Source organism: Chrysochloris asiatica, unplaced genomic scaffold (genome assembly GCF_000296735.1).
Source record: "Chrysochloris asiatica unplaced genomic scaffold, ChrAsi1.0 scaffold00026, whole genome shotgun sequence".
Taxonomy (NCBI): domain Eukaryota; kingdom Metazoa; phylum Chordata; class Mammalia; order Afrosoricida; family Chrysochloridae; genus Chrysochloris; species Chrysochloris asiatica.
Window position 1 is genome coordinate 18,169,780 of NW_006408544.1, and position 13,252 is coordinate 18,183,031.

Sequence of the window (13,252 nt, forward strand, 5' to 3'; positions counted from 1 at the left end):
TTCAAAAAGGACAAGGAGATACTGAATGGTTTAAAAATCAGGAAAGGTGTGTGTCAAGCTTGTGTTCTTTCACCATACTTGTTCAATCTGTATGCTGAGCAACTAATCCGAGAAGATGGAGTATATGAAGAAGAATGTGGCATCAGAATTGGAGGAAGACTCATTAACAACAACCTGTGATGTGCAGGCGATACAATCTTCCTTGCTGAAAGCGAAGAGTACTTAAAATACTTATTGAAGAAAACCTAAGACTACAGCCTTCAGTGTCGATTGGACCTTAATGTAAAGAAAACCAAAATCCTCACAACTGGACCAATAAATAGCTTGATGATAAACGGAGAAAAGATTCAAATTATCAAAGATTTAATTTTGCTTGGATCCACAATCAACTCTCATGGAATCTGCAGTCAGAAAGTCAAATGATATACCACCATTAGCCAAATCTGCTGCATAAGACCTCTTTTTAAAGAATTAAAGAGCAAAGTTGTCATGGTGAGGATTAAAGTGTACCTGACCCAAGCCGTGGTATTTTCTTTCATCTCATATGCATATGGCAGTTGGACAGTGAGTAAAGAAGACCGTAGAACCGTTGTTGCATTTGAATTATGGTGTTAACAAAGAATATTGAAAATACCATAGACTGCTAGATGAACAAACAAATCTGTGTTGGAAGAAGTACAGCCAGAATGCATCTTAGATATGAAGACATACTTGTCTTTCATACCTTGGACATACTGTCAAGAGAGACTGGCCTCTGGAGAAGGGCATCATGCTTTGTAAAGTGGAGGGTTAGCAAAAAAGTGGAAGACTCCCAATGACATGGATTGACACTGTGCCAACAACAGTAGGTTCCAGTGTAACCAGAGTTGTAAGAAGAGTGCAGGACTGGTCAGTGTTTCATTCTGTTGTGCATAGGGTCTCCAAGTCAGAACCAACTTGATGGTACTAAAAAACAGCTCCATTTGTGTACATTTCTGGATCATCTGGATTATCCTGGGAAATGGGATGGCGTATCTAGTCAGCAAATTAGTGAGAGTTATTTGTATGGTCCTTTCATTTCCCCTCATATATTTCACTTCACTGTCTCACTACTTCCGGAATCTGCCTGTCGATGTTAGGGTAGCGATTAGCATTTGTGTCCATGTTTTCAATCAACTGAAGTTCTTGATTTAAGGAGCTCTAGTAGTGTAGTGGTTACGAATCGGGCTGCTAACCTCAAGGTCAGTAGTTTGAAACTACCAGCCATTCCACGGGAGAAAGATGAGGTTTTCTGCTCCTGTAAAGATTTACAACCTTGAAAACCCTATACGGGGTTGCTATGAGTCGGAACCAACTCTACATCACACTACCACCACCACGAAAGCTCTTGATTTAGTTTAGAAAACTAAATCTGTATGATGGTGAATCATAAAAAAAAAATCTGAGAATGATAATATCAGCAAATTATGCTCTACAACATCGTATATATCATGTATTATTAAAGATAAGACCTAAAGAAATACACATACACAGCCTAAAAGGGACGTTTATAAATGTGGTTCATTGTAAGTAGCAGATGATATGTTGCGCTCATTTCTGTGGGCATGTTAGGCCTTGGCGTCCATTATAGCCCGTTTTTTTATGTGGATGTTTAATTTGTGTTCCCTTGTGCAGAATATGAGAGTTTCTGTTTTGGTTTTGTTTTTTACATTTTTGAGAACACTTAGTCCTGGTGTCACACTGTAGGATAAGCACTGGATCACACAGTTGGTTTGAACCACAAGGTCAGTGGTTCAGACCACCAACCACTCCTCGGAAACCCTATACAAGGTCGTTACAAGTCGGCACTGACTCAATGGCACTTAACAGTAACAGCAACAACAACAGCTATCAGTTGTTGTTTTTGCATAATTGTGTAAATTTTGACAAATATATTTGTCATATATATATATAATCACCACCACAAATAAAGACAAGAGAGTTTTTGCATCACCTCAAAACTGTCTTCATGACTCGTGCTTCTTTGTAGTCAGTTCCCACGTTCAGTCCCTGGTAACTGCTAATCTGATTTCTGTCTCTTTGCCTTTTTCAAAATGTCACATAAATGGAATCATACATAATTGGCTTTCTCTGAACAAAATACTGAGTTTCATTCATGTTGTGCATGTCATCAGTAGTTTGTTCCTCTTTGTTTCTGAGTAGTTTATCCATTTACCAGCTGGTGCACATTTGGATTATTTCCAGTTTTTAGCAATTATGAATAAAGCCACTATGCATATCCATATACAGGTTTTGTGTGAACATACATGGATGAATACCTAAGAGTGGGCTTGCTAGTTTGCATGGTACATGCATGCTTATAAGAAACAGACAGTTTCCAAAGCGGAGGGACCATCATATGGTCCACGTCCATGCCAGCACTGAGTACTGTCAGTTGTCTGTACATTTTAGCCAATCGTTCTAATAGTTGCTTAGTGGTGCCTTGTCATGGTTGTCATTTCTAATTCTTGATGACTAATGAAAAGTTGAGTACTGTTTCAGATGCTTTTTTTTTTTTTTTTCAGTTTGGAGCTTCTCGTTAATGCCTTTGTTTTATGAGCTGAATTTTGTATTAGCTGTTCAATATCTTAGTCAGTTCCAACTCATAGCAACGCTGTATAGTTTCCAAGGAGCAACTGGTGGGTTTGCACTGCCGACTTTGCAATCAGCAGTCCAGTGCTTATCCTACAGTGCCACACCAGGACTCCTTTGTATTATGAGGAGTTCTTTATATATTCTGGATTCAGGATTTTTGTCAGGTATCTTCTCCCCCTTTGTCTGCCTCCTCTGTGTCAAAATTAAATTTATTGAATCCCACTACATGCATATGTCTATGTGCTATCTGTGGCTGGTTTTGCACTACAAGGACTGAGTTGAGTAGTTGCAACAGAGAACAGTGGCTGTCAAAGCCTAAAAGATTTATCACTTTGCCCTTTAGAGAAAAAGTTGGTTAACCTCTGATCTGGATAATTGTACTCATTTTCTATGACTGCTTAGCAAATTGTTATAATCTTAGTGCTATAGAACAACACACACACATTGTCTTACAGTTTCCATGGATCAGGAGCATAGTTTGCTTAGCGGGTTCTGTATATAGGGTCTTACAGGGCTGCAGTCAAGGTGTTGATGAGGGCTATATTCCCATTTGGAGGCTTGATTGGGGAAGGGCCCATTGCTAACCTCAAGGTTAGCAGTTCGAAACTACCAGCTATTCCGCGGGAGAAAGATGAGGCGTTCTGCTCCCGTAAAGATTTACAGCCTCGGAAACCCTGTGCAGGGGTCACTATGAGTCGGAACCGACTCCACGGCACTTAACAACAACAAACGTTGTTGGCAATATTTATTTCCTTGTAGCTGTCAGAATGGTAGGTTCTGTGTTTTGTTGGCTGTTGGCCAAAGGCTGCCCTGGCTTCCTGCCACATGCCCTCCTCCATAGGCAGTTCACAACACTGCAGGTAGCTGCTTTACTGCCAGCAGCAGAGGCAAGAGTGAGGCTGCTTACAAGATGGAGTCTCATTGACCATAACATAATCCTGGGGGAGTATTGATTGTCACCTTTGCTGCATTCTCTGGGTTAGAAGGTTAGAAGCAAATCTCAGGTCGTGCCCACACTGGAGGGAGAGAAAGAGAGGGAAGACACCAGGAGGCAGGGACCCTGGGGCCATCTTAAAGTCTGCCCACACAATAACTCTCATTAATATGTTGGTGTCTTAAGTTTACAGATGTATTTCTTGTATGAATATAATTGATTGTCTGTTTTTAAGCAAAATATAATGTGTTTCACAACTGGTTTATGTAACGATATAACCTGAACTTATTTGAAGGTCAGTAGCTATAGAGCCACATCATCTCTTATATACTGGCTACGTTGTATCCTTTTATATGAACAGGCCATAATTTATTTAATCAGTTCCCTTTTGTAAGATATGGAAGCTGCTTGTGGTTTATGCCACATCTCCCCAGGCTGCCATAGAGGGAGAGTACCTGAGTGTCCATTTCCCCACACTGCTCGAGGACTGGCTGTGATTCTGTTGCAGTCACTGGCTCATGATGAAAATGTGTATGTGACACTTAAGCACTCCTCTTTCTCTTCCCTTGCCCTGCGTCTCTCTCGTTCAGATAAGAAGGCTGACTGTACTATCACAATGGCTGACACGGACTTACTGGCCTTAATGACCGGCAAAATGAATCCTCAGTCGGTAAGTAGATGAAGCCTATGTCCTTCTAGTTGTTGTTGTTGTTGTTGTTGTTGTTGTTAATTGCTGTCGAGTATAGCAACCCTGTACAGGGTTTCCGAGGGTGTAAATCTTTAGCTTTCTTCCCCCTCATCTGCCACATGTCCTAAAGTACCAAGTGATCAAACGCACCCAAAATTCACTGCTTCCCAAAGTGTTCATTTAAAACATGACAAACATTTGTAGAACTGTTGTGGGTGCTGGAAATACTCCGCTGAGTAAGAAATAGTTCCCACGCTCAGGGTATCCACAGTTTGGTAGGAGACGGATCTACTAAAGAGCAAGTGCAGCCAAGGGTTCGGGGTACCATGCCAAGAAGGATGAAGACGGGACAGCCATGTCCGCTGGGGCAATCAAGGCAAGCCTCACAGAGGTAGCAGTGTGAACAAAGCATGACCTTGTACATTTCCTACTTTTGTCCATGGATTCCTGGTGTGACTTTCTAGGATAAGCACTAGACTGCAAACCACAAGGTCAGTGGTTCAAACTCACCAGCTGTCCTTCGGAAACCCTATATAGGGTCGCTGTGAGTCAGTACCAGCTCGGTGACACTCAACAACAACCTTTGTCTGTTGCTCTTCTTTTTTTGTTTCAACTGTTTTTCCCTGTCAAATTCCATCTTTCCAAACCAGCTCATAGGTTCTCTCCAAACAACTCCTTCCACATTGTCCAAGGAGCTGTAGCCAATCCGTCTTCCATGCCACTCAGTAGACTGTTAATTTAGCACTTGTCACATGAGGTTAGTCATAGGTACCTGTCTCTCCCCATTAAATTGGGAGCTTTTCAATGAAACAGGAGGGCTCAGCACAGTGCCTGACATGTCTAGGTTTTGGGTAAATAGTTGTTGGATTAAATTGTTGAAAAGTATTTATACTTGATTCAGATTTTCCTTGTCCCAAAATGTTCAGGGTCCTTTTTATACTCTTCAGTTGCAGTGTTGAAACCGACTTGATAAACTGAGTTTTCAGACAGCACAGGGTGACAAAAAGAACCAGCGGCTTCCTTCCATTGAAGCTTTTATTTTTTGTTGCCCTAGCCTTAACTAGTTTTAGTTCTTGGTCCTGCAGTTCTCTGGTAATTTACAGTTTGGATAAAATTACAAAATCTTAAGCCTACTCTTACTTTTTTTTCAAAGGCCTTTTCCAAGCAGCTAAGCATTTGCCAGTTGATGCCATGACAAGTAAGGGCCTTGCGTCTGTGACATGTTTCAGCTGAAAACATGAGCTCTGGTATCTCCACTGACAGAGCCTGTTCCAGAAACCTGGACAGAACGGAGGCCACCGGTGTAGGAGCTGGCGGTTGTCCTTCCCACCCACAGCCCACGCACAGCCTTGGCAGACAATCAGACTGCACACCAGCTGCCCCCACGCTCTCGCTCCTCTGTGTCCTGCCCATTTTGGGGGGCTAAGTGTCAGCTTATTTTTCTTGAGCACGGGTTAACACCCAAAGGAATTAAGAATGAAAAACTTCTGAGCTTTCTATTAATGTGCTAATGGCCTTCCCTTGTGCTCAGTTGAGGATTTCGCTGGAAACCATTAAGTGTGGTGGAAATTCTCATTTCAGTGTTTGGCTCCAGTGAAACAAAGCAGCTCATTCTCCAGCAGAAAACACACATGAAGGAAACACCGAGGGGCCAGATTAAAATGATCTTTATGTTGGGTTCTCTAAAGAGTGAAGATTCATTTTTTCTCTATTAATAATAAATAAAAAGTCATTTTCTCTTTTCACTGAAAAAAGGGGAAGATGGGGAGTTTCTCTTCGGTGCACTACTGGTCTGTATGTGTAAAGGACATACGTTCAGTATACTGTGTTCTGAGACACCTGACCTTTAAGTCTTTAGACAGTAGGCTGTGTGCCACATAGAAGGGAAATATTTAGTGTGTCCAGACTGGGGTGGGGGTGGGGGTGTGTGACTAGAATTAGTCACCCTTACCAGGAGGTGTAAAAAAAGCAGAGCTCTGTGCATTCTCTTGGAAGGTACAGAAGAAAGAGCTCCACATTTCTTATTGTGCTGGCTTAAACAGCTAAGGGGACCAGATACTTTTCTCATCTGACCCCTTCCTTAGTTTAAGGACTGAGTTAACACAGTGAGATCATAGTAGCAGGGAAATCATAGTGTGTTCCCATTTTTTTTTTTTTTTTTTTTAGATTTCTCTTAAATTGTCCCGGGATATCATTACATGGTGAATTTAACAAACATCATGTGATCTGATCCCAGGCAGTTGTTAAAGTGGAACAAATGATGGTTCTATGCTTCAGACTGGTTTACATCTTCTTGAGCCAAAAGAGGAACACAAGCCGGAAAGGAACACAGTCTCAGCAATCGCTCTGTCCTCAGTAGGGATAACTCCTTGATCATGTAAATTAAAAAAAAACAAAATCAGTAGCACTCAGTCCACATTGTACTGAGTCCCAAGAGTTTGTAAGTGCTGTGTTGCATGTGCTGCTTCTCCCAGCAGACTACTGAAATGTACATTGCATCTTCCCAACCCACATCTAATGTTTTATGCAAAATAAATCTGTATAAACACCACTCTGCCTAATATATATGGAAAATGCACCCCCTTTTAGGGTGGTAGGTATGATGGCAGACTCAATTTCTAAGGGAAAATACTAGAAGTAACCCTTTTGACTGCTCTGTGTTAAGCATGGCTTTTACAAATTCTTCCTTCTGTGGAATCTCATTTTAATTCTATTCCAGGAAACCACGTTTCATATTTTTAAGAAAGTTAAGTGACTTGGATAAATTAATGGTCTCAGGGAAAGGCAATCTTGAAATATCAGCAATCTCCAAATAAAAATCACCAACTAATGAATTTCCTCTCTTCTTTCTCATAGGCCTTCTTTCAAGGCAAATTGAAAATCACTGGCAACATGGGTCTGGCTATGAAGTTACAAAGCCTTCAGCTTCAACCCGGCAAAGCTAAACTGTGAAGAACTCTCTCTGGCTACTTCTGAAAATCAAAATGAGACATAGAAATATATCCAGCCATATATTTCAGTGTCAGAAATTAGACAGAAACTAAGCACTGGCAAATGGTGGGGATAGATTTGTTTTTAAATGAGTGTGACCAACCCTGTTTTTCCTAAGTGGGGCCTGGCGGTGTACTTCTGCTTTGCTGAACTGTATACAACTGTGCATTACAAAGCTAATACAGTAATTATGGTTTGAGCTAACATTGAGTTTCAGAAATAAACTTAGTAACAGTAAAATCCCAAAACTATGTAAACAGAAGCCTCCATTTTGCTTACAAAGTGTATTTAAAGATTATTCTGCTGAAGATTCAATTTAAAGAGTTTTTCTTGGTAGAAACTAGGAAAGAAACAGAACACTAGTAGCTGACCAGTAATTAGTGTTGTACACTTACTGACCGGACTCTATTTTCCACTAATAATTTTTCAAATTCTGTGCTAAGATGTTTTTTTAAATACTTGAAAAATTTGCATTTTATGCACTTGAAATGGTATTTTCCTCCCAAATCAAAATAAAAGAAATAAGAAAAAATATCTATAGCTGAACATAGACCTTTTTTTTAAATAAATAAAAATATTCTAGAAATAGATTTCTTTCTTAAAAAATCAGTGTATTTGAGTCATAAAACAAGTATTGTGGAAAATAGCTGCAGAAATGAAATTTGCTTTAAGATGCACAGTTTTCAAATTATAATCTATTAATTTAATTAAATATATAAAATTCTCAGTTGTTATAATTCTCCTTTTAGTATACATTTAGTTTAATTGCTTATCTTCATTTATCTTTCCCTGGTATTTCTAATGCTGATTTCTTATCATGATATATAGGGTAAAATAATGCTTTTGGAAGAATATTTAATAGAAAATTAAAATAGTTCTTCCTGATCGCCTTTGTATTTATTGTGTTATGTTCTTTTTGCTCTGAATTTTTTAAATGATGGAGCCTAAAAGGGAACACTGGGGGATTTGGAAGCTGTGGGTTATGTAAACATTCTCCACTGGTTACGCTGATACACATAATCACCTGTTCTTGATTAGGTAGGAAGTGGTAAGAGCACTTGAGCAGCAGCTAGGAGACTTGTTCTGTTAGACACATAACTGTCTGCTTAAGCCTGTTTGCTAAACTGTTAAAAGCGTGGATGGGTGGGGAGGAGGGGCCCTTCTCTCTAGCTTTGATCATTAGAACCAGGCAGCACTTGGGAGTTAACCAGGCCCACCTTTCTGTTGTTAATGCGTTACTTCACTCAGGTAACCAAAGGTGAAAAGCCATTTTGGTTTTGTTTGTTTATTTTATTTGGAGTCTGTGCCAATCATCTGAGCCTTTGATGAGCCCATTTAGCTTTACGTGTCCAGTGACCAGCAGAGCAGCATTTGATGATGGGACAAGAGGGTTAATTAAACCAGCATTAAATTGGTCGTAATTCCCACAAAATAAACTCGGAACACAGTCCCTGCTGCTTAATTTACAGTAGTTTTTATGCTGAAAAAGAAAAGATTTCAAGAGATTCAAATGAAATATTTGGTTTCTGATAGTTTTGATTTCCAACACTGTTCTGCCCTCACTTGTTCTGGATAATAGTAAGTACCTGAAATAAGGCGAGTTGACAAAGCAAAAGCAAAACTGTTGGAGTAGAAATATGTTCATATGTGGGTGTAATTAATGTCTACAATAGAAAGGCACTTAGTGATGATATATCGTCGCAACTTAGCTTCCAGGGAAGGAGATACACAGACCTGGGTTAAAAGTGCCGCCATCACTAGCTCTTCAATTTAATTAGGTTACGCCTCAGTTACCTCATCAATAAAATGAAATACTAATATTAACCTTCTAGGATTATGAGAAAGGATCTCTGGTAGCATAGTGGTTACGAATCGGGCTGTGAACCTTAAGGTCAGCAGTTCGAAACTACCAGGTGTTCACGGGAGAAAGATGAGGCTTTCTGCTCCCGTAAAGATTTACAGCCTCGGAAACCCTGTACAGGGTTGCTATGAGTCAGAAGTGACTCCACGGCACATCACCACCACCACCAGGATTATGAGAATCTAGAGAGAGAATATAAAGAACTAGAACAGTACTAGGGACATTGTTAGTCATTCAGTAAATGTTAATTCCCGTACTGTTCTACTGCTACTATAGTCAGCTGCTCATCTCTGTGATACGTGATATGTGTCTGGAATGTTAAGTCTCACTTCTGAATCATTTGTTCATTTATTAACTAGTTTTTTGAGTGTATACTACATACAAAGGAGCTCTGGTAGCATAGTGGTTATGAGTCGGGCTGCTAACCTCTAGGTCAGCAGTTCAAAATTACCAGCCGTTCCATAGGAGAAGGATGAGGCTTTCTTTTCCCATAAAGATTTATAGCCTCGGAAACCCTATGCAGAGTGGCTATGAGTCAGAACCAACTAACTCCACGACACATCACAACCACCACCACCATAGTGGTGAGCTGCTCCCCGTCATGGGTCTTAAGATCTAATGAGAAAGACATGAAAAATCACTGTGAAGAGCCACGTAGTAAATGGTCACAGTATTGTGACAATCGCAGTGAAGGGCTTCCTTTGGTTAGGGAGACATCCTCGAAGAAGTAATATTGAAGCTGAGAACTAAAGGTTGATAAAGGAGCAAAACATACAAAGGACATACTAAGGGACTTGGCTTGTTCAGAAATTGCAAGGGAGCCAATGAGAGCAGTTAAGGAGTTTTTAAAGGAGAGGGATGAACCAAGATAAGCCATTTACATTGGAATTTATTCATTATATTAAGGTCATTTGTATTTCATTCTTAACACTAGACAGTCACTGAAGAGAGAGCTTTAAACACATGTGTTTCTCACTCTTGCTCCATGTCCACTTGTTCTCAGTCAGAAGCCCACACTAGTGGAACAGCCATTTTTCTGGAACATTTATGCCATCTTGGGAGAAGGAAAAGAGAAAAAAGGTGTAGTTCACATTGGTTCTTAAAGCTTTGGTCCAGACGTGATAACACATTACTTTTGCTCACATTTCAATGCCAAAGTAAGTCAAGTGCCCTCACCTCACTTCAAAATCTTACCACGTACTGGAAGAAATATTGGTGAACAGACTAATGACTACCACAGAAAAGCTGTAAGCAGGGGAACAAAGTGACAAGGTACTGGGGACGGAGCTGGAGCGTAGCTACCAGATACAAGATAGATGATACCTAGACAAGAGTATTACTTGGTAAGTACCAGTGAGTGTTTTGACTCATAGCGACTCTGTATAGGGTTTCCAAAGAGTGGCTGGTGGGTTTAAATTGCCGACCTTGTGGTTAGCAGTCCAGTGCTGATCCTACAGCACCACACCAAGACTCCAGAGTGTCAGTAGTGAAGACATTATAGGAAACTAGGCAGTGGTAGAGTTGTCAGAACTTAGTACTTGAATCTATCAATTGTGGTATTGGCAAAAAATGTTGACTATACCCATGGACTGTCAAAGAACAAACAAATCTGTGTTGGAGGAATGCAGCCAAAATGCTCCTTTTAAGCGAGGATGGTAAGACTTCATCTCATACACTTTAGACTTGTTATCAGAAGGGTACAGTCCCTGGAGAAGGATCAGATCAGCAAAAAAGATGAAGACCACCATGGAGGTGGATTGATACAGTGTCTGCAACAACAGACTCAAATATAGCAGTGATTGTGCTGATGGTGCAAGCTTGGGCAGTGTTTCATTCTCTTGTGCGTGGGGTTACTATAAACAAGTACCAGCTGGATGGCACTTAGCAGTAACATCGTGGAAGTGATCTTGGAAAAGAAAAAAGGCATTAGATAAAAACTGAGGAAATTGAACAACAACAAAAGTATGGACTTCTGTTAATAATAATGTATTGATATTGGTTTATTAACTATGCAAATTGGAGTCGGACGACTCCAGTGATGACACCAGGTGGTGAATAGTGGGCTTATGACTGCAATGACTAAGGGGAGCAGGTTTCAGGGAGTGGTTGAAATAAGTTGTTTGGTTTTTTTAAAAAAATAATTACAATGAATATTTATTAATTTTAAGACCAGTTGTTAAGTACGGTTGGGTCAGTTCCAACTCAGCGATCCTGTCTAGGGTTTCTGAGCCATAGGTTGCTTTAAAATCGTACACATTAACTTAAGCTTGTATGTTATAATAATTCTTATTTGGGGTATAGGAATAAAGAATTATGGTTAAGACTATGGCTAGGTGGACATTAGGCCTAAGGACTTGACTTAGGGTTATAATTAGGACTAGGGTTAGTGTTAGGGATAGGGGATGGGCTAGGACTAGGAATAAAATTTGGTCTAGTTTTAGGAATACAGTTAGGTTGCTAGGTTTTGTTTATTTTTTTTGAGATCTTGATTTCGTCTTCATTTAGAAGTTCAGTAACTACATTATACCCTCTTTATGGTTTTGTTGTTGAAAACGTATCTGATTCTCTGTTTTCAATCTTGTAGGTTTATTTTTTCTTTGAATACTCGACATCTGGATTCAGTACTGAGTAGTATTGTCATATATTAGTATTAGTATAGATTAGTCTATACTAATAGTGTTAGTCTCAGATTGTTGTCTGCTATTGTTCTTTGTTCAAAGAACTTCCTTTAGTGTTGTTTTTTTAAGGTTGGTCTGGGTTTTGCAAATTCTTTTAAATTCAGTTTATTTAGAAATGCCCTAATTTCACTGTCATGTTTAATGGATAATTTTGCTGGGTGTATGATTCTTGGTGGAGTCCTGTTGTGATACTGTAGGATAAGTACTGGACCACAAGGTCAGTTTGAACAGCAAGATTGGCGGTTCAAACCAACAAGCTACTCCTCAGGAAGCCCTATGAGGGTCGCTGTGATTTAAAACTGATTCCGTGGCACTTAACAACAATGATTCTTGGTTGGCAATTTTTTTTTTTTTTTTCTTACAGAATTTTATATGTCATTGTCTTCTTGCCTATGTGGTTTCTGCTGAGAAATCAGTTTATTTTCATCTTATTTGTTCTTCTTTGTACGTAGCTTTTCGTTTTTTCCCAAGCTGCTCTCAGGATTCTTAACTTGTTTTTACATTTGAGAATTTTGTATTATAATATGTCTTGGTGATTTTCTTTTGGGTCTTTCCTGTTTGGAGTTCATTCAACTTCTTGAGTAGCTATCAATTTGTCTTTCATGATGTTAAGGAAATCTTCTTCCAACAACTCTTAGATGATATTCTCTATGGTTTCTTTTTGTCTTTTCCTGTTCTGTAATTTAATTCCAATCACATTGTTCTTCTAGCGTATGAATATTTAGAGATTTGTCTTCAAGCACAATAATTGCATCTTCCATTGACTCAATTCTATATCTTTGCCCTGTCAATGTACTATATATTTCTTAAATCTTCGTATTAATTTTATGACTTTTTAATTGCTGTCTTTGTATTGTTTCCCATTTTTCTCCTAAGTTTGTTAATTCCGGTAGTGTTTTCCTGAATTTTTGTAAATTTTTTTCTGTGTTCTTATTTTCCTCGTTCCGTCTCTCAGTCCATTGACAGTATCTAAATATTATTATATTAAATTCCATATCAAGTACTTTTAATACCATTTCTGGTATTATCTCCTCTAACTCTATATTTTGGTCACTTGTGTGAGGTACTCTTGTTTCATCATGTTAGCTGAAATTGGTTTTTCCATGACATTGTGGTATCACTGTATTTATTTTAATTGATGATTATACATTGGTGGGTTCTCAGGCACTCACCACCTATCTCCTGGTTAATGGTATCGAGACTGCAAGTGTGAACACAGTTCTGTGTTCGCTCTCTGTAGAGTGTAGTTCAGGGCAGGTTCACATGCCTCCCGATAAAGGAGTGGTATGCCCAGCGCCTGACCCCAGCCAGAACAGAGGCTGCATAGGAGGAGGTGCCCTGGCCACTGGGTTGGTGAGGACATGAACTGGCCATGCCCCCATCTACCAGTAGGGCATGGGAGCAAGGGAGAGCTCTACCTCTCTTACTGCCAACCTCCAGCCTCTTCCTATGCCTGCAGGGCTCTATATAAGTTGTTAAATGGCATC

General features: G+C 39.6%; 1 protein-coding gene across 1 annotated transcript in view; it reads left to right on the forward strand.

Moving 5' to 3' along the window:
• The window catches only part of SCP2 (sterol carrier protein 2), a 149,290-nt gene extending 141,190 nt beyond the window's left edge, over positions 1-8,100 (forward strand). The window contains exons 15-16 of the mRNA XM_006839863.1: positions 4,138-4,217; positions 7,092-8,100. Of these exons, the coding sequence (XP_006839926.1) occupies positions 4,138-4,217; positions 7,092-7,187 (176 nt within the window). The 3' untranslated portion in view covers positions 7,188-8,100. The remainder of the gene's footprint in view (positions 1-4,137; positions 4,218-7,091) is intronic.
• Positions 8,101-13,252: the final 5,152 nt, after the last annotated feature.